This window comes from Podarcis filfolensis, assembly GCF_964270895.1.
Source record: "Podarcis filfolensis genome assembly, chromosome: 13".
Lineage (NCBI taxonomy): Eukaryota > Metazoa > Chordata > Lepidosauria > Squamata > Lacertidae > Podarcis > Podarcis filfolensis.
The window spans coordinates 16,796,067-16,814,094 of record NC_139615.1 but is presented as its reverse complement, the minus strand read 5'-3'; the positions used below and the strand labels follow the sequence as shown (position 1 = coordinate 16,814,094).

Sequence of the window (18,028 nt, the reverse complement as noted above, 5' to 3'; positions counted from 1 at the left end):
ACGGTCCCTTCCAGCTCTACAAGTCTGTGAATCAGAGGTGAAGTTCTTCCTGGCATGCAACTATGTGGTGGGAAAAGCTTTGCCCTTCTTAACTGGTGTCCTTCCTTTCCTCCAACCACTGATGGTCACTGCCTGGCCGACTACTCCCTCCCCTTTCTTCAGCCCATCAGTGGTTTTTCTGGCCTTCTGCACAGCCCTGGGCTTTCCTTTCTCTCCTCAGAGACTGGCTGCACACGTCCTGTGACTGAACCGCAGCCTTCCCTTCAGGCATGGCCAAACTTGGCCCTCCAGCTGTTTTGGGACTACAATTCCCACCATCCTTGACCACTAGTCTTGTTAGCTAGGGATGAGGGGAGTCGTAGTCCCAAAACAGCTGGAGGGCCAAGCTTGGCCATGCCTGCCTGAGCTGCTGCTGAGTCACAGGAGTTCAGCCAGTTGGTGTCAGACTATTCATTGCCTCCTGGGCAGTTCAAGGACAGCTTATGAACCTCCTTGATCCGTGCAAATAGTTGCTAGGATCCTGGCAGAGTTCAGATCCTCCCTTCTTCCAGGCCCAGAACTGGAGGCTTGAATGATCCCTGGTCAGGAAACTCCATTGGGTCTAATTTAAGCTTTAAAGTACAGAGAGGGGGGCAAGCATGGACAAATCAAATGCCCTGTCCCTGGAAAGTTTCTTGTACCTAATTTGTCCACTGCAAGCTTGGTTGGCTGGAGTGTGGTGTTGATAACGCCAACTGCAGGTTCGAATCCCATAAGGGACAACTGCATATTCCTGCATTGCATTGTAGACGATCCTTCAGGGACCCTTCCAACTCTATGATTCTATTATTCTAAGGTGCCATATTCCTATCAAACAGGCATCTATTTTGTCAATCTTTTTTTTTTTAATGATTCACAGATGGTTCTTCCTTCTCTTATTGAATATTTTTATTGGGTTTCGGGTTTTTTAAAATGTCAATACAAACATTTACAAATTAAAAGTACCCTGGGCACATAGTAAACAAGACATGATTCAGGTTTTTTGCAACATGGTATGGTTTTATTTCATTTACAAATGAAATGGTTGGGAAGTTCCACAGTCTGGATTCTATGAAAATATACTCAGTCAGGCATGGGTGTAGCCAGAATTTTTGTGGGGGGGCTTCAAATTTGTATTGTTTTTTATTGATTTAAGGGAGGCAACTGTCCCCCTGGCCCCCTTGGCTACGCCCATGCAGTCAGGTGTATGATTATTTTCAAATATATATATATATAATTTTTTTAAAAGCATACAGCTGGCTGAATATATCTTCACATTTATTATGACAAACTGAGGAGAGAGAGCACAGGAAGCAATGCTTTTATCTTTATTTTTATTTCACTGTCAAGCCTGTACATGCATATATATATATATTTAAGTTTGACAGTTTAATTGTTTACACAAGGAAGTCTTGTAATAATATTCTTTTCCTCTCTGCAACGATGCTGCATGTTATTTATGTTTCTTCTTTCCCCCTCTTTATATCTTATCCATCTTCCTTATAATTTTAGATCTTAATAAAAATAATTTGGAAAGAATGCAAACACATACAGTAAACAGTGGCGTGTTAACAAGAGTCCTTGAGGTACGTAAGGCGGACATATCAGCCTCCTACAATAAATAGATTTACATCAAAATGTGTTGTGTCATTTGTGTCCTCACGGTATTTAAGAGCACATTTTACTAGGGAAAATTAAAAGGGTGGAACCTGCATATATCAGTTCCGTAAAACAATCTCCATAAAACAATCTGAGTCAACGGCAGACGTAACAGAATGCCATCCCTCCTTACGACAGAAAAGGCCACCATATACTGGCAATTTCAATTTTGCCTTTTTTTAGCAGTTTGCCTCGGTACTTACGTGATACTATTATGCCGAACTTTCCGACAGAACCACGTCCCATTTTTTGTCTAACCAACCATTCATGGAGAATCCTGATGTTTTCCAATGGCTAGCCTGATTCCATTGATGGTTCAATCCTAGGCATCTCCAGATCAGGCTGATGGTGTTATGGGAATATAATACCTTGCTTAGCAGCCAATCTGCTGGCAGACCATTTTGAGAAGAGCATGGGAAACAGGGAACTGGCTGCTCACCCTCTGTTGGCAAATGTGGGTCTGCCAGCAACTTCTGTTGCTGCGGTTGCCCCTTTTCCTACAGATGCCCCTTTCTACAATATCCTTTTGGATTGTTCTAGGTCAGTCTCTGGGTCCACCCTGGAGCCCATCATCTCTGGGCCAGCTGGGGCTGATGGGAGTTGCTCTCCAAAATACCTGGTTAGGGAAGCTGTCCCAGGTTGTCAACTAGTGGACGGGGAAACTAGCATGGCCAGATTTGACCCAGGGTTTGCCAGCTGCTGACTGATAGTCTGAAGGCAAGCAAGTGCACTGGAAGCTGGTCCATTGGGGCAACTGGGAGGCTGCCCCACCAAACTCGGTCTGGCCTCAGGCAGCCGCCTCCTGCCTGCCTTCTTTCCTCTACCAACACACGGTGGCTCTGCCTGTGCCCTCCCTCCTCCTTAGTCTCAGGGTAGCCCTTCTAGAACTCAGAAGGATGGGGACAAAACTGGAATCAGCTTACTCTGCTGGTGATTGGTTCTGTCTTAAGGACAGAAGAAGACCATGGTTGGATCAGGCCAATGACCCATCTAGTCCAGCATCCTGTTCTCACAAGTGGCCAATCAGAGGCCACAATGGGAAACCTTCAAGGAAGACCTGAGCAAAAGAACACGCTCCCTACTTGTGGTTTCTAGCAAATGGTATTCAGAAGCATTTAGCGATCATGGCTAGTAGCCATCAATAGCCCTCTCCTCCATGAATTGGCCCACTCCTAAAGCAATCCAAGTTGGTGGCCATCCTTGCCTCCTGCAGCAGTGAGTTCCACAGTTTAACTATGAACTGCTTGAAGGAGGACAGCTCAGTAGAGCATGAGACTCTTAATCTCAGGGTGGTCATGGGTTCAAGCCCCATACTGGGCAAAAAGGTTCCTGCATTTCAGGGGGCTGGTCCCTTCTAACTCTACAGTTCTATGATTCCAAGAAGTACTTTCTTTTTCTCTGTCCTGAGTCTTTGCTTTCTGTTGCCCTCCTTTGCCTTCTGCCCCATCAGTTCAAGGGGCACCAGCATCCACCGCGCATGAAGCCTCGCTCTGCGCGCGCAACCTGTGGTCCTCGCTCCTGTGCTTGGCAGCAGTGTGCTTGCCCGGTGCTAACACGTGGAAATGAACGTGTGAACCCGATGAGGCTCCACATGACATAATCTCGAGGGGAAAGCAGATGCTGCCTGAGCCGCATCCAGGCGTGTGAGCGCCAGACCTTTCCGAGGATCCCCTGGTTTCCTCCGGATCCACCTTAAAACATCTCTCCCTCCTCCCGCTCCTCTCCCTCTCCCTCAATTGCATCTCTTTGGGTCCCTTGGGAGAGGGGAAGGGAAAGTGAGAGAGAAGATCTGTGCATTTGAGAAGGGGGGGAGGAGGGGAGGGAAGCCGAGGCTGTAAGAGGCAGGGAAGAAGGGAAGGGGAAGCAGGGAAAGGAGAGAGAGAGAGGGAGAGAGAGAGATGTAGGGAGTGGGGGAGGACAGAGGGGGGCAGGGAGAGTTCAGGACCAGGGAAGCCCCCCCCAAAAAAGAGGGAGGGGGGTCACATACAAAAAAAGGGGGAAGAAAACGGGATAGGTGGAAGGTGGTCGGCGGACCAGAGGGGGAAACCCAGAAGGAGTGGGGAGCAAGAGAGGCGGGAGGGAGGGAGGAAGCCCAGGGTAGGTGGGGGGGAGGCAGGCAGGTGAATAAGAGAAGGTGGGGAAACAAGGAGAAGTGGGGGGCACACCCCACAACAAGCAAGGGGAGTGGGGGCCAGAGAAGAAAGAGAAAGGAGAGAGAGCCAGGGAAAGGGGGGGTGAGGAGAGAGGGAGAAGTTAAGTTAGGGACTTCCAAGCTCTCCTCCTCCCGCCATTTCACCTCCCCTCCCTTCGCCTTATTCCCCAGTGATTCTCTATTCCCAGCCGCCGCCGTCACAACCCCACGTCGCGGGGAGTCCCACAGCTCCGCACAACCCCCTTTTGGAAGGGAGTCGGGGAGCGGGGTTTCTCGTGCCGCCCGTCCAGCCCCACGGAGTGATCCGACCCCGAGTGGCCAAGCCCTCCCTCCCTCCCTCCCCCTCCCCGCTTCCCCGTCCACGCCGTCTCCATCTTCCCCATCTCATCAACATTGCGAGAGGAGGGGCGGGGGGGGGCATCCCCTGGAGAAGGGGCGGGAGGAAGATGGAGGGACGGGGGAGGAAAGAGAGCTAGGGAAGGTGGGGGGAGGCGAGAAGATTAGAAAGAGAGAGGGGCATGGGGAGGGCAGAGGGCTTTCGGGGGTGAGAGGTGTTGTCTGACGCGCGCCCCCCACCCCACCCCCAGGACTCACCGGACCGCACGTGGATCGCGGGGGGTGGCGGGGGCCACCTCCAGAGGCTGCGCACCCGGAGGGGGGCACCTCCACGCGGGATGCCGAGGAGGGGGCGCCTCCTCCAGGTCTGAGATACCCCCCCGCCCCACAGCAACCTCCTCCTGCTACTCCCAAACCACGATGGGCACCAGCCTGGGGGGGCTTTGCCTGTTGGGAGTCCTGACGGCAACTTGTATGGCTGGTAAGAGAGAGAGAGAGAGAGAGAGAGAGAGAGAGAGAGAGAGAGAGAGAGAGAGAGAGGGAGAGAGAGAGATATGAATGGGGAAAGTGGGGCGCGGGGTGAGAGAGAGAGAAAATATTAGCTTGGGATCTGGGGGTGGGTGGGGGGTTAAGTTGGTGGATGCAAAGAGAACGGGAATTCCCTGAAAGAAAAAGATAAGGGCTAGCGACCAGTCGGACTATCTATCTTGTCTTGTCTTATCTTATCTCTATCATTCGTCTGTCTGTCTATCTTTCTATCTATCCATCTATCTCTCCCCTTCTTTCCATTTCCTCCCCCCTCAATATATGCTATTTATAACCACATACAGATCACCCTCCTAATTTATGTTCACTAGCTTATCTATATCAGAGCCACCCACCTATCAGGTCTCCTTTGTAGCCTTTCCTTTCTTGATCTATCCATTCTCACCTCTTTCCTCAGTCTCTCCCCCTCCATATCTCCATTTGTATTTTCTCTCCCTGCGCTTTCTTAATTTTTTACCACAGGGCTCAAACCCACCCCCACCCCCATAATATTCCTTTCCATCAAAAACATTCCACAAAGTAATTTTAAAAAGAAGTAGAGGACCAAAGGTGTCTCTGAGCATGTGCAGAGCACTCTCCTTGCGGAGGCTTCCCAAGGCAGGGGGTGCAGCTACTTTTCCTTGAGCTCCAGTATCTCTCTCTCCCCAAAGAACCTCAGCAGCACTCCCTTGTTCATTCATGTGTTTTCTGTGCAATCCATTGACATGCCTGCCATCCATTGATGGGGGGGGGGAGAGAAGCAGAGGTGTAGGTAGCATATAGCTCAGTGGTAGAGCATCTGCTTTGCATGCAGAAGGTCTCAGGTTCAATCCCCCGCCGTCTCCAGTTAGGGCTGCGAGGGACCCCTGCCTGAAATCTCAGAGAACTGCGGTCTATCAGTATATAGACAATATAAATGGATCAATGGTGTGATTCAGTATAAGTCAGTGTTGCGATTAAGCTTCCATGCTTTTGTCTCCCCCTTCAATTGCCCCACTAATTAACCCTTCCCCCCCTTTTATCCCTGCAGTGCAGTTTGTTCCTGCAAAGACCTACGAGGACTGGTGGGCATACAAGGAGACACTTCACGGTAGCTTCGTTCCAGGTACAAAATGACCACTGGTGGGGTGGGGTGGGGGATATGCTCCTTCCTTTCTCTCTTGCCTTCTTAACATGCCCAACTCAGACAACTCTCCTAGGTCAGGTGGCCTGTGGCCACAAGTGGCGTACGTGTGCCGGAAATCCCTCTAGCGTTGACTGTTCTTGTGAGCAGATCCTATAATGAGCTGCAGCACAACCATTCAGTTGGCTGGTGCCCTGTGGAACTCTCAGCCACATGATGTTAGGGAAATCAGTAGACCAGCTGGGTCCCGGTCAACCTTCTCGCTCAGGATTGCAGGGGCCGTGGCTCAGTGGAAGAGCACATGCTTTTCAGGCAGACAAGCCCAGGTTCAATTCCCCAGCATGACCAGTTTGATAGAATCAGGAAGCAAGTGGAGATTATCTGGCAGTTATAGCTAACAATACTGGGTTAGATGGGCAAAGGCACTTCCACGCCACTTAAGCACTCACAGAGAATCCTGGAAACTGTAGTTTGTGAAAGGGGCTTGCAATTATAGCTCTGTGAGGTCGGCACCCTTCCACAAACTACAGTTCCTGGGATTTATTTATTTTTGGTTGGGGGGGGGGAGTGGAAGCCATTACTCTTAAAATAGTGTAAGAGGGTTTCAAAAATGTGGGTGTGAGCTTAGCCTGATCTAGCAAGCATCACCGAAAGGATATTGTGCAGCTAGAAAAGGGCAACCAAAATTATCAAGGGCTGGGCAACTTCCCTATGATGAAAGATTAAAATGTTTGTAGGTCTTTTTGGCTTAGGTAGAAAGTGACTAAGAGGGGGATATGGTCAAAGTATGTAAAAATTATGTGTAGTGTCAAGGCAGTGGACAAAACACAGCTTTTCTCCCTCATAATACTAGGACCTGTGCTCAGCCAATGAAACTGAGTGATAGAAACATCAAGACAGACAAGAGAAAGGTCTTAGAAATATGGAACTGTAGAGTTGGAAGGGACCCTGAGGGTCATCCAGCCCAACCCCCTACAATGTAGGACTGTGCAACTGTCCCATACGGGGATCAAACCCACGACCTTGGCATTATCAACACCACACTCTAACCAACTGAGCTAGCCAGGCTGCTTCATGCAGTGAACCATTAAACGATGCCAGAAGATAGGGAAGGCCTATAGCGCAGTGGCAGGACATCAGTTTTGCATGCACAAGGTCCCAGGTTCGAGCCCCAGCTTCTCCAAGTACGAACATAAGAAGAGCCTGGTGGATTGGGCCAATGGTCCACCCATCGAGTGCAGCATCCTGTTCTCTCTGTGGCCAGCCAGATACCTGTGGGAAACCAGCAAGCAGGATCCGAACACAAGAGCCTCCTGTGGTTTCAAGAGACGGAGCAATAGCCATCATGGCTCATAGCCTTAACGTCCATAATTTTTCATCCAATCCTCTTCTTGGAGAGCTGCTGCCCATTGATGTCTGTTACTCATGGTGGCTTATATAGGACCTCAAGCATCCCAGAGGCAATATAGCTCTGGTCTCGAGGGATGGCAGAGGGAGAGGGCCAGTGTCCTCCTACCCCTCCTGTGGACTCCCCATGGGCATCTGGTTGTGGGGAAGAGGATGTTGGTCTAGCCAGGCCATTGGTGTGATGCAGCAGCACTTCTGATTTTCTTAGGAATCAGTTCTTCATTGGGGTAGACGGTGAATGGAAAAGGGCAAATGGAGAGGGGGATAGAGGAGTGTGATTGGCGCCACACGGCCATATTTAGGGGAAAGAAAGAGCAGAGGAATATGTGAAGTGAAGGGGTGAACGGTGGGCTATCTTGGGAACAAGGTGGGAGACAAATAAGAGGACAGGGTGGACGAGTCATCCTGGAGGCAGGATAGCGGGCGATAAAAACGTTTGTCTGCTCCTTTCGTGTAAGTTATTCCCTTTGGCCACTTGGAGGGAAAGCCTTGGATCCAATGATGCTCCAACAGAACCACTAGTTCTCCTTTCAAATCTGCTCTGGAGATTCTCCCAACCCTGATTTGGGGGGTATTCATGGGCCAGAGGAGACGGGGGGAGAGAGAGAGAAGTTGCTCTGTGGCATGCTTGGAAGTCCATTGTGGCTTCAGAGCTGCAGGGTTAGCTATAGCCCAAAGTTTGGAAACATGCTTATACAGGAAGACATCTCATCTTTTTAAAGAATTAAAATATTCTGTCTTCCTGCTTTCCACATGTTGATTGGTACAAGTAGAGGCCAGATATCTTTGTCACCATTTAAAATAAAAATAAAAATACACAAATCCTTCATTTAAAGCTAAGCCATGGGTCTAGTCCTCATCATATTGGGGGCAATAAGGTCGACCACGCTCAGGCAGCATCTCATAAACGCTGAGAAAGCATAAAAGGCGTACAGTTTAGTTCCCTTCTCAGAAGGTGGAGCATCTGTGCCATGACATCTTTCCCCACCTTTGGGGGGACTTCAGAAGGTGGAGCATCTGTGCCCTTGGAGCTTTGCCCACCTAGAATCATAGAACTGTAGAGTTATAAGGGACCCTGAGGGTCATCTAGTCCAGCCCCCTGCAAACGCAGGATTCACAACTCAAAAAACCCTGACTGATGGCCACCCAACCTCTGCTTAAAGACCTTCGATGAAGGAGAGTCCACCACCTTCCGCGGTAGCCCGTTCCCCCGTCAAAGATTCCTGACGCGTAGTTGGAATCTCTTTCCTCGTCATTCGAAGGAGATTCCGACGAACCGTTAGGAAGAACCTGCTTCCCTCTCTCACTTCCCTCTCTCCTCTCCGCTTCTCCTCCCCCTCCCACCACCCCCCCCCCCGTCAGTGGCGTAGCGTGGGTTGTCAGCACCCGGGGCAAGGCAAGTAATTTGCGCCCCCTAACCCGTGGATTTGCGCCCCCTAACCCGTGGATTTGCGCCCACTAACCCATGGATTTGCCCTAACCCCAGATGTTGCGCCCGGTGCGGCCCGCCCCCCTGCACCCCCCACGCTACGCCACTGCCCCCCGTATAGTATTTCAACTTCCCATTTCTCCCTTTCCCCCCGACTGTGGCTCCTTCGAAACTTCCGAAACGCCGTGGACGTGTGTTTTCCTGTGCCTGTTGTGGGGTGTGGGGTGGGGCGCACCTGACTCCCAGCTTTGCCCTCGGAATGAGCAGCTCGGCCAGTGAAGCAGATGCCTTGTCAGCGGGCTTAATTTGCATGATTAATTCTGAGCTCAGGATTTGGGTTTCCTCGGCGCGGAATGTTGGCACCGATGCCAGACAGCCAATTAGGTCTTGGATGCCAGATGGGGAATGAACACACACACACACACACACACAGAGACATATGCCTTGCTCGTGACCCCCTGCGTCGAAGGTTGGGGATGACTCGTGGTGTCCCAAGGGGACGGTGTCTCCTCCATCGCCTCGCTGCGAGAGGAGGAGTGCCAACGCTGGAGGTGGAGGTGGCGGCGGCGGCTGCTGCGCCGTGCCTGTGCGCAGTGCCGAGAGCCGGGGTGGGGGGCTGGGCTCAGCAACTGCAAGAGGCTGCATTAATATTTAATATCTCCCTCGCCCGCTCCAGTGATGCAGCGAGCAGCAGGCAAAGAGAAATGGGACCACAGCGTTGGGGGGCGGGCGGGTAGGCAAGCGGGGGATCAAGGGGGCAGGCTGGTGGCATGATAGGATTGAGGGGGACCACAATATTATCACCACCACCACCCTACTCCCCAGGACCCCAGGAGTGTGAAAATGGAAGGGGCAAAGAATGCGTCCGCCTTCCTCCCCCCCAAAGCTGAGAGGAGGAAAACAATTAAGTATATACACATAGACATTAGAATGCACCAAAAAAAAGTGCCAGCATACAGGAACCACAGAAGGAATCAAGAATGAAGCAAGCATGGGCACACACAGAGAGAGATGAAGGGACAGCCACAGAGAGAACGGAACCAGATGCATTGCTTTGCTGAAATGCATGTGCACAACAATTTCCCATATTCAAATGCCCAGTGCACACAGTCACACGCAGTCTTAACCAAGCTGGTGCCCTCCAGATGTTGGCACGCTACGATTCCCATCAGGTGCACCAGCTGGGGCTGATGGGAACTGTAGTCCAACACCACCTGGAGGGCATCGAGTTGGCAGTGGCTTCACAAGACAGATATATCTACACACTTGTAGATGTATCTTGATGAGCTGCAATGTGTGCAGAGGAGGGGGACTAAGATGATCAAGGGTCTGGAAAGCAAGCCTTATGAGGAATGGTTGAAGGAGCTGGGTATGTTTAGTCTGGGAAAGAGGAGACAGAGAGGAGGTACGATAGCGAACTTCAAATATCTAAAGGGCTGTCACATGGAAGATGGAGTGTGCTTGTTTTCTCCTGCTCCAGAGGCTAGGACCCGAACCAATGGCTTCAATATAAGAAAGCAGATTCCGACTAAATATCAGGAAGAACTTCCTGACAGTAAGAGCTGTTTGACAGTGGAACAGTCTCCCTCGAGAGGTTGTGGACTCTCCTTCCTTGGAGATTTTTAAGCAGAGGTTGGATGGCCGTCTGTCATGGATGCTTTAGTTGAGATTTCTGCATTGGGGTCCTTTCCGGCCATACAATTCTTTGATTCTGTGGTGTATGTGTGTATGGCTTTGCCTTGGGGGCATATAAATTAAGCAGTAATGTAACATAACAACTGGGTAACAGCAGACACACCACCTGATTCCTTTTATCCTGAAATATATTGCACAGCCACATCCGTTCCTGGTTAAAAATATACATGCACACAGAGTAACTCTCACCTGCCCCTCTCTTTTCTCTTGCTTGTACTCTTAGCTCTTGTGAAAATACATTACATGCTTAGTTAACACATCTGTGTGCTTACACACACACACACACACACACACACATCTACCATCAACTTATTCTTGTAGAAGTTTCACATGCCACTTTTTGAGCAAAGACCTTCAAGTTGGCTTACTGTCGATGGTAATGTTCAGAGCTGGCTGTTTGTTGCCTGCTGGGAGTGACAGGGCAGAAGGTAGAGAGACCAACAACGGGGGAGCTAGAGCAATCACAGAAAAGCGCAACACTAATTCCTTCTCCTAAGGAGGAGGAAGGTGACAGGCAGAGCTGCTCCCTGGATTGGCTGTAAATAAGAAGGCAGGTAGGGGGGGTAGTGGCTGGTGGCAGATGAAGGTTCCTCTGGGTGGAGCCTTATTCGCCAGCTTCCACTGATCCATAGCAGGGCCTTTTCAGTGGTGATTCCCCTGTTGTGTAATGCCCTCCATCATTATTAACTTGAAGGAAGAATATGAAACCTGCTTGTTTCTTCAGGCATTTGGTGGCTGTTCCTGGCAACTCTTGTGATCGTTGGATGGAAGTCTGTTCTTACCAGAATTGCTTTTAGAATACTTTGTAACTGAAAGTGTTTTTAATTGTACAGTAGTACCTCAGGTTACATACGCTTCAGGTTACAGGCTAACCCAGAAATAGTGCTTCAGGTTAAGAACTTTGCTTCAGGATGAGAACAGAAATCGTGCTCCAGCAGCACAGCAGCAGCGGGAGGCCCCATTAGCTAAAGTGGTGCTTCAGGTTAAGAACAGTTTCAGGTTAAGAACGGACCTCTGGAACAAATTAAGTACTTAACCCGAGGTACCACTGTAGTTGTTTTTGGAATGTTGTGGCTGTTTTAGAATGCTTTTTGCTTTGCTTTTGTTTCTAAATTGTGACTCTTCTGTTTGCCACTCCTTGGGGAGAAAGGGTGAGGTATAGATTCAATAAATAACTAGTAACAGCATATATGCCTTCACACAAAATCCATGCAACCCAGTAGCCCTTAGCAGCTAGCAGCAAAGTGAGGGCTTTCAAGCCTTTTGTGTGAAAATGGTCCTCAACATCTATTGTTCCATCCAGATTGGTGGGGTGGGTTTTCGCATGTGGATGTTCCTCACAATGTGCCCTTGACACAATAAATTGTGCATTACTGCTAGAGTTATACTGGGCTGCTCACACACCTGCGACGCTCCCCCAGTGTTACTGCATAATTGCTGTCTGGTGGGGCAGCCCTGCATAGCAGTGGAACGAAAACGTAATGGCACAAAACAAAATAAAACAAAGGCACCCCCTGGAACACTGGTGAAAACAAAGCAGTATGTGTCCCTCCTCCCTCCCCCCCCCCACCAGCAACTTTTGCAGGCACCAACAGTATTGAAACTAACCACTCTGAAGCCATCAAGAGTGCAATCATGATGTATGCACAATAAAAAGGACATCTGGAGGTACCCTGTATCTATGCATTTCAAAAATTAACACTGGAAGCTGTTGAACACAAACCCCATTGCGTGCTCTGCCTACCCCCCCCCCCATCCTCCCTGCATGGTCTTGCTGAAACACTCCCCAGGTACCATCTCTTTCCAACCCTCCATCTGCACCCCATGGGCAAGTAGATGAAAGTGAATCATTTCCTCGGCTCTTGTGCAAGGATTCCACAGGGCTCCTTGTTTTTCCTCTTCCAGGTCCTCCATTCTGGGGTCTTGTGAATTCAGCTTGGAGTCTCTGCACCATTGGCAAGCGCCAGTCGCCCGTGGATGTCAACACAAGCCAAATGGTGTTTGATCCTTTCCTCCCTCCACTTCGACTAAGCACGGGCGGGAAAAAGGTGTGTGCTTGTGCATGGAATGCCATGCACAAAGGTGTTTGTAAGGTTCATTGAATTTACTTCCCGGTAACAGCAGAGCCTAGGGCTTGACGATCAGAAGGTCAGCGGCTCGAATCACCGTGATGGGATGAGCTCCCGTTGCTCAGTCCCAGCTCCTGCCCACCTAGCAGTTCGAAAGCACGTTGAAGTGCAAGTAGATAAATAGGTACAGTTCCAGCGGGAAGGTAAATGGCGTTTTGTGTGCTGCTCTGGTTTGCCAGAAGCGGCTTAGTCATGCTGGCCCAGAGTCGTCCGCGACTGGACCTAACAGTCAGGGGTCCCTTTACCTTTAACCGTGCCTAGGCTTGCAGGAATAATCAGCATCAGAATGGATCCAGATTGAGGCTGCATGTTTATTATCATCTTAAAACACTGCTAGCTCTCTTCTTCTCCCTTCCAACTTGGATCAAAGCAAGTTTTGCAAAAACATATCAAAATGTAGCATTTCATAAGAAACAACAGGATAGATATGGATTGTGGGTAAAGCCGTGTGTACATTGCTTTCCAAACCAGTGGTGGGAAAATATTGTATGCAGAGTAAACAGGAGTGTGCGCACAGCATGAAGTAGTCACACCAAATCTTTTCACATTGATTTCAGTAGGAAAGTTGCTTTGCCATAATCCAGCCCCGTATATTGACATATTTTAACTCCACTTTTCTGTCCCATCACCAGGGCCCTGAAGGCTGTGATCAAACGAAGCTTAAAACCAGAGTAATAAAATATTATAAACATGAATTTTAAAGAAGCACAGCAGATAAAATCTCCTTAGCATAACCAAAGGGGAAACAGTAGCTCAGTCATCAATCATGCTACAAGCTCACTGTAACAGTGTAAGCATTTTACCTGGAGAAACAAGGAAAAGTGCCAAGAAATCCAACTGGGGCAGAGTGTTCCATGGTTTAAGTGCCACCACCGAGAAGGAAATGTCCCTCATTATGGCTGGGGTGAACCAAGAGTGTAAATAATACTGTTACATCATCTCACCCCGCAGATCAGTGGCACCATGTACAACACGGGACGGCATGTCTCCTTCCGCCCAGACCCACTGCAGCTGGTGAATGTTTCTGGAGGGCCTCTGCTGTACAGTCACCGCCTCCAGGAGCTGCGCCTGCACTTTGGCAGCGAAGACGGGTTTGGCTCCGAGCATCGGATAGACGGCGAGAGCTTCTCCGCCGAGGTGATCTCAGGCCCCACTCAGATTGGTGCATTTTGTGGATACTCTTAGCTCAGGCGCCGATCTATACATGCAGAAAAATCGAGTGCCATTAAAACTTTTCCTCAAATCAACCTCACATTCGTTTAAAGGGTTTCTACATCAGCTGTGTTAGACTGCAGCCCTAAAAAACCAATACCAATAAAACGCACAGCAGACAAAGGCTTTAAGTGAATAGTAATGTTCTTACTATACAGGTGGCGCTGTGGGTTAAACCACAGAGCCTAGGACTTGCCGATCAGATGGTCGGCGGTTCGAATCCCTGTGAAGGGGTGAGCTCCCATTGCTCGGTCCCTGCTCCTGCCAACCTAGCAGTTTGAAAGCACGTCAAAGTGCAAGTAGATAAATAGGTACCGCTCCGACGGGAAGGTAAACGGCCTTTCTGTGCGCTGCTCTGGTTCGCCAGAAGCGGCTTAGTCATGCTGGCCACATGACCTGGAAGCTGTACGCCGGCTCCCTCGGCCAATAAAGCGAGATGAGCGCCGCAACCCCAGAGTTGGTCACGACTGGACCTAATGGTCAGGGGTCCCTTTACCTTTACCTTTAATGTTCTTAAAAGCCCAGAGTTGTTGCATTAGGATTGAGGACACCCAGGTTCATATCCCCACTGCGCCACTGGGTGATTATCTCTCAGCTTAGCCCACCTCACAGGGCTGTTGGGAGGATAAAAGAGGGAGGACGACAAAAAAGGGGAGGAGGAGATCCATGTATACTGCTTTAGGATCCTGAGAGGAAAGGCAGGATGTAAATGTAATAAGTATATCGGTCATTCTACATCTGCAAAATGCAAGCTTTATTTACATGTGCATATGCCTTTTTCTCTTTCATTCCCACCTCTAGGTGCAGCTGATCCACTACAACCAGGAGCTGTACCCCAATATCTCAGAGGCGTCGCGCAATCCCAATGGTTTGGCTGTCATTTCAATCTTTGCTGATGTGAGTCTCTCCCGCTCCCTTCCAACCCCACAAAAAATAAAATAAAAATCTAGGGCGTGCCAGATGGGTCCCTGGGCAGCTCAAGGCTGGTCAGGAGATCAGAGGACAAAATGCAAGGCCTTTGTTTCATTTCTCTTTGCAGATTGGACCAAGCCCCAACCCCTTCCTAACCAGGCTGTTAAACAGAGAGACCATCACCCGCATCTCGTATAAGAGTAAGTGGGAAGAGGACTACGTTAGAGATCTCTTGGCAAAGATGGTCAGGACTGGGAAAGCTAACCAGGGAGGGGGTGGTTGCAGGAGAGGACATGACAGGAGTTTTAAAAATGGAGAATGGCATTGTTTCATAACAATGGAATGGTCACTAGCCTAGATGGTTTTAACCAACATTCAGGAACAGCAGGTCTCTAGCTCTGTGACTCGGCTATGTGGAATCTCACCTGTGCAGATGTCTTCAATCCTGTGTGCTGCACACAAACAACAGGGGAGGGGTGTTACCTTAAGTTTCCCAGAAGGACACACCAGAGCCACTTTGGGGACAAAGTTCTGGACTAGACAAACTTTTGATCCAATCCCATAGGGCCCTTCTTCTGATACTTGCCTGTGTGTGCATCTCTCTCTCTCTCTCTCTCTCTCTCTCTCTCTCTCTCTCTCTCTCTCTCATGACAGATGATGCTTATCTTCTACATGACCTGAGTCTGGAAGATCTCTACCCAGAGACTTTTGGCTTCATTACTTACCAAGGATCCATGTCAATCCCTCCGTGCTACGAAACAGCCACTTGGATCCTTATTGACCGACCCATCAACATGACCTCTGTACAAGTAGGTTCCTCCCTGGGGCAGTGGGGTCTCTGGATTTGCAAATGCTACTCCCAGTATCAAGGAAAACTCCTTAACCCCCTCTCCCCATTAGATTCACCCGCCCCACACCCAGCCCTTCCCAAAAAACCTAGGAGTCCTGATCCTCAACTTCCTTCTTGACCTCCTTTCCCCACTTCTCTCTCTTCTGCAGATACACTCCCTTCGTCTTCTCAGCCAGAACCTCCCCTCCCAAATTTTCCGGAGCATGAGTGACAATTCAAGACCCCTCCAGCCCCTCCTCCATCGAAGCCTTCGGGGCAACCGAGACCCACGGCGCCCCACTCGACGTTGCAAGGGGGGCAACTACAGGCTCCATGGTATGCAGGCCAGGAATTTGAGCTCTGTTCTTTCATGCACAGACCTGCTAGGTTTTACTCTCATTCCTCTCCCTTCCTTCCTTCCTTCCTTCCTTCCTTCCTTCCTTCATCAGTTTACTTACAGCATGTGCAGCCTGCCTTTCTATCAGACATTCAAGGTGACTTGCAATCAAAATAAAGCAATGCATGTTGATTTTAAAAAATAGACTAATGACAATCTTAAAAAATGACTGGAAAAGGAGATGAAGAACCTTGCTTTCCCTCCAGATGTTGTTGAACTCCAAGTCCCATCAGCCCCAGCATGGCCAACAAGCAGAGATTATGGGAACTGTAGTCTATTTATTAATCAGTGCAATCCTATATGCATCTACTCAGAAGCAAGTCTTGCGGACTTTAGCAGGTCTTACTACCAGGTTAGGCAGTATAGGATTCCTGTCTACTACTGCCTTGGATTTAGTTGCCTTGGATTTTTAAGTAAGATAAAGTGGGCGGGGGATTAAAGGATAGGCTTGGTTCCTCAAAAGACCAAAAGCAGGACAGTGAGTTACTAGAAAACAGGGACTATCCCTGGCAAACAGGGTCAGTTGGAGCATTTGACACACAGGCAGGATCTGTTTAAAAACAAATCTCTCTCCATAACCTGCATTTCCCCCCTTCTCTCTTCCAGTGGATGGTACACGCCCTCCGAAAACTGTCATGTAGCTGAGATGCGCTGCAGCCAGTTGAATGTTTGAGGGTGGCTGTGGCTCCTTCAGAATTTGATGTCTAACTGAGGAAGTTGTAACCTCCCACTTCTGGGTGACCAGACTGCCTTCCACCATGCGAAAGGGGAATAACAGGATGCCTGTGAACAACCATGGAATGTATACCTCAGGGGTGTTTGGGACACACATGCACACCCACACAATACGGCTTCCAGAGGTTTCTAAAAATGAGGCCACTGCTGTTTATCAACAGACCGTGGCATACTCAATTGAACAGCCATATCTTAAAAAGGATTGGGCCTTTCCCAGATGCCTGAGGACTAGAATCTTGTCCTCTGACATTGCCTCCCTGCTTATTCCCAAAAGCAATTGGCTTTTTGTTCAAACACACTCAAAATCTCCGTGAATCCAAAACATGGGGGAGAGAGAATGTAACCCAAATTTGGGGCAGCACAGCCAAACTGCATTGGGCAGACAGCTGTTCCCCAGATGCTGCCAGAACACCTCAGAATGTCTGGTTGGGCATATAAATATTGGAGACTATCCCCCATAATGTATGAGGACACTCCCAAGATATCTGAGGGACATTCTGTGAGCTTCAGGAGCCACCGGCCACAAAAGCTCAAGCAGGATGGTTTCCTTCTATATTAATGTTCCGAACCTCAGGAAGTCGGCGGGGGTGGGACAGGATAACACAAACGATACACAGGGACAACCTCACAAATCCTGAGATTCTTTCAATATTTGGGGCAGAGACATACATATGAAACTCCACCCCACTTTCTGTGCCAATGTGAGGAAATCTGGGGTGGAAAATACAAACGAGAGCCCCCTCCCAAATCCTCAGTATATCTTGGGATGTTTAAGAGAACAGAAAACACACACCAAGGCGACCATCGTTTCCGAATGGCCTTCAATAACCTTAGCTGGGGAGCAGGGAGAGGGGAGAATTTTGTTGCCAAAAGAATCCACCTTTTGAATACAGATTAATATTATTAATTAAAGAACAATTTTCAAAACAAGCTTTGATTTCTTTGCAGTGATCTTTTCTTCAGCTAGATCAGGGACAGACGGCATGTCATTGTGACCCAACTCAGGCCATGTAAAGTGATATTGGGCGGAGGCGGAGAAAGAAAATTTGAGGTGGGAGGTGGGATGAGGAGCTGAATCTTTCAGACACACATGTATACCGGCACTTTCCTCTCCAAAACAAATCATCCCCAGCTGTTTTTCTTCCCTGTGAGGATTGCTTTAAAGCAGCCTTGCAAATAAGCCCACCAAAGTTACTAGCCTGCAATTATTATTTTTACCAGCCTGCTGTGGGCTGGTAGAAAGGGATAGAGAGCCCTGCCAATCCTGTAGAGTTACCTGCGACATTTCAGTGCAGGGTGTGGAAAACTGGGGTTTCCCGCAACTCACATTCCACTTGTTTACCAGGTGAGATGAAGAAGAGAGACTGACCTAAGTGTACAGTGGGGGTGGGGGGAGGGAGGAGAGTTCCTTCCCCAGGATGGACCATCACCCCCAGATTCCAAACTTCTATTTAATTATTTATTTTACAA

General features: G+C 49.2%; 1 protein-coding gene across 1 annotated transcript; it reads left to right on the top strand.

Moving 5' to 3' along the window:
• Positions 1 to 3,440: 3,440 nt before the first annotated feature.
• On the top strand, positions 3,441 to 17,488 carry CA11 (carbonic anhydrase 11). Its single transcript, XM_083581983.1, has 9 exons — positions 3,441 to 4,646; positions 5,721 to 5,795; positions 12,250 to 12,392; positions 13,425 to 13,610; positions 14,487 to 14,582; positions 14,725 to 14,797; positions 15,252 to 15,406; positions 15,597 to 15,762; positions 16,430 to 17,488. Exons 1-9 carry the CDS (start codon positions 4,586 to 4,588, stop codon positions 16,462 to 16,464), a joined length of 990 nt encoding a protein of 329 aa, XP_083438109.1. The 5' UTR covers positions 3,441 to 4,585; the 3' UTR covers positions 16,465 to 17,488.
• The last annotated feature ends 540 nt before the right edge of the window (positions 17,489 to 18,028 follow it).

Bases quoted from the DNA above. Each gene is read 5' to 3' on its own strand.
- CA11 (XM_083581983.1), top strand. From the start codon at position 4,586: ATGGGCACCAGCCTGGGGGGGCTTTGCCTGTTGGGAGTCCTGACGGCA. The intron at 4,647-5,720 runs GTAAGAGAGAGA...TTATCCCTGCAG, and splicing joins GACGGCAACTTGTATGGCTG to TGCAGTTTGTTCCTGCAAAG. The intron at 14,798-15,251 runs GTAAGTGGGAAG...CTCTCATGACAG, and splicing joins CACCCGCATCTCGTATAAGA to ATGATGCTTATCTTCTACAT.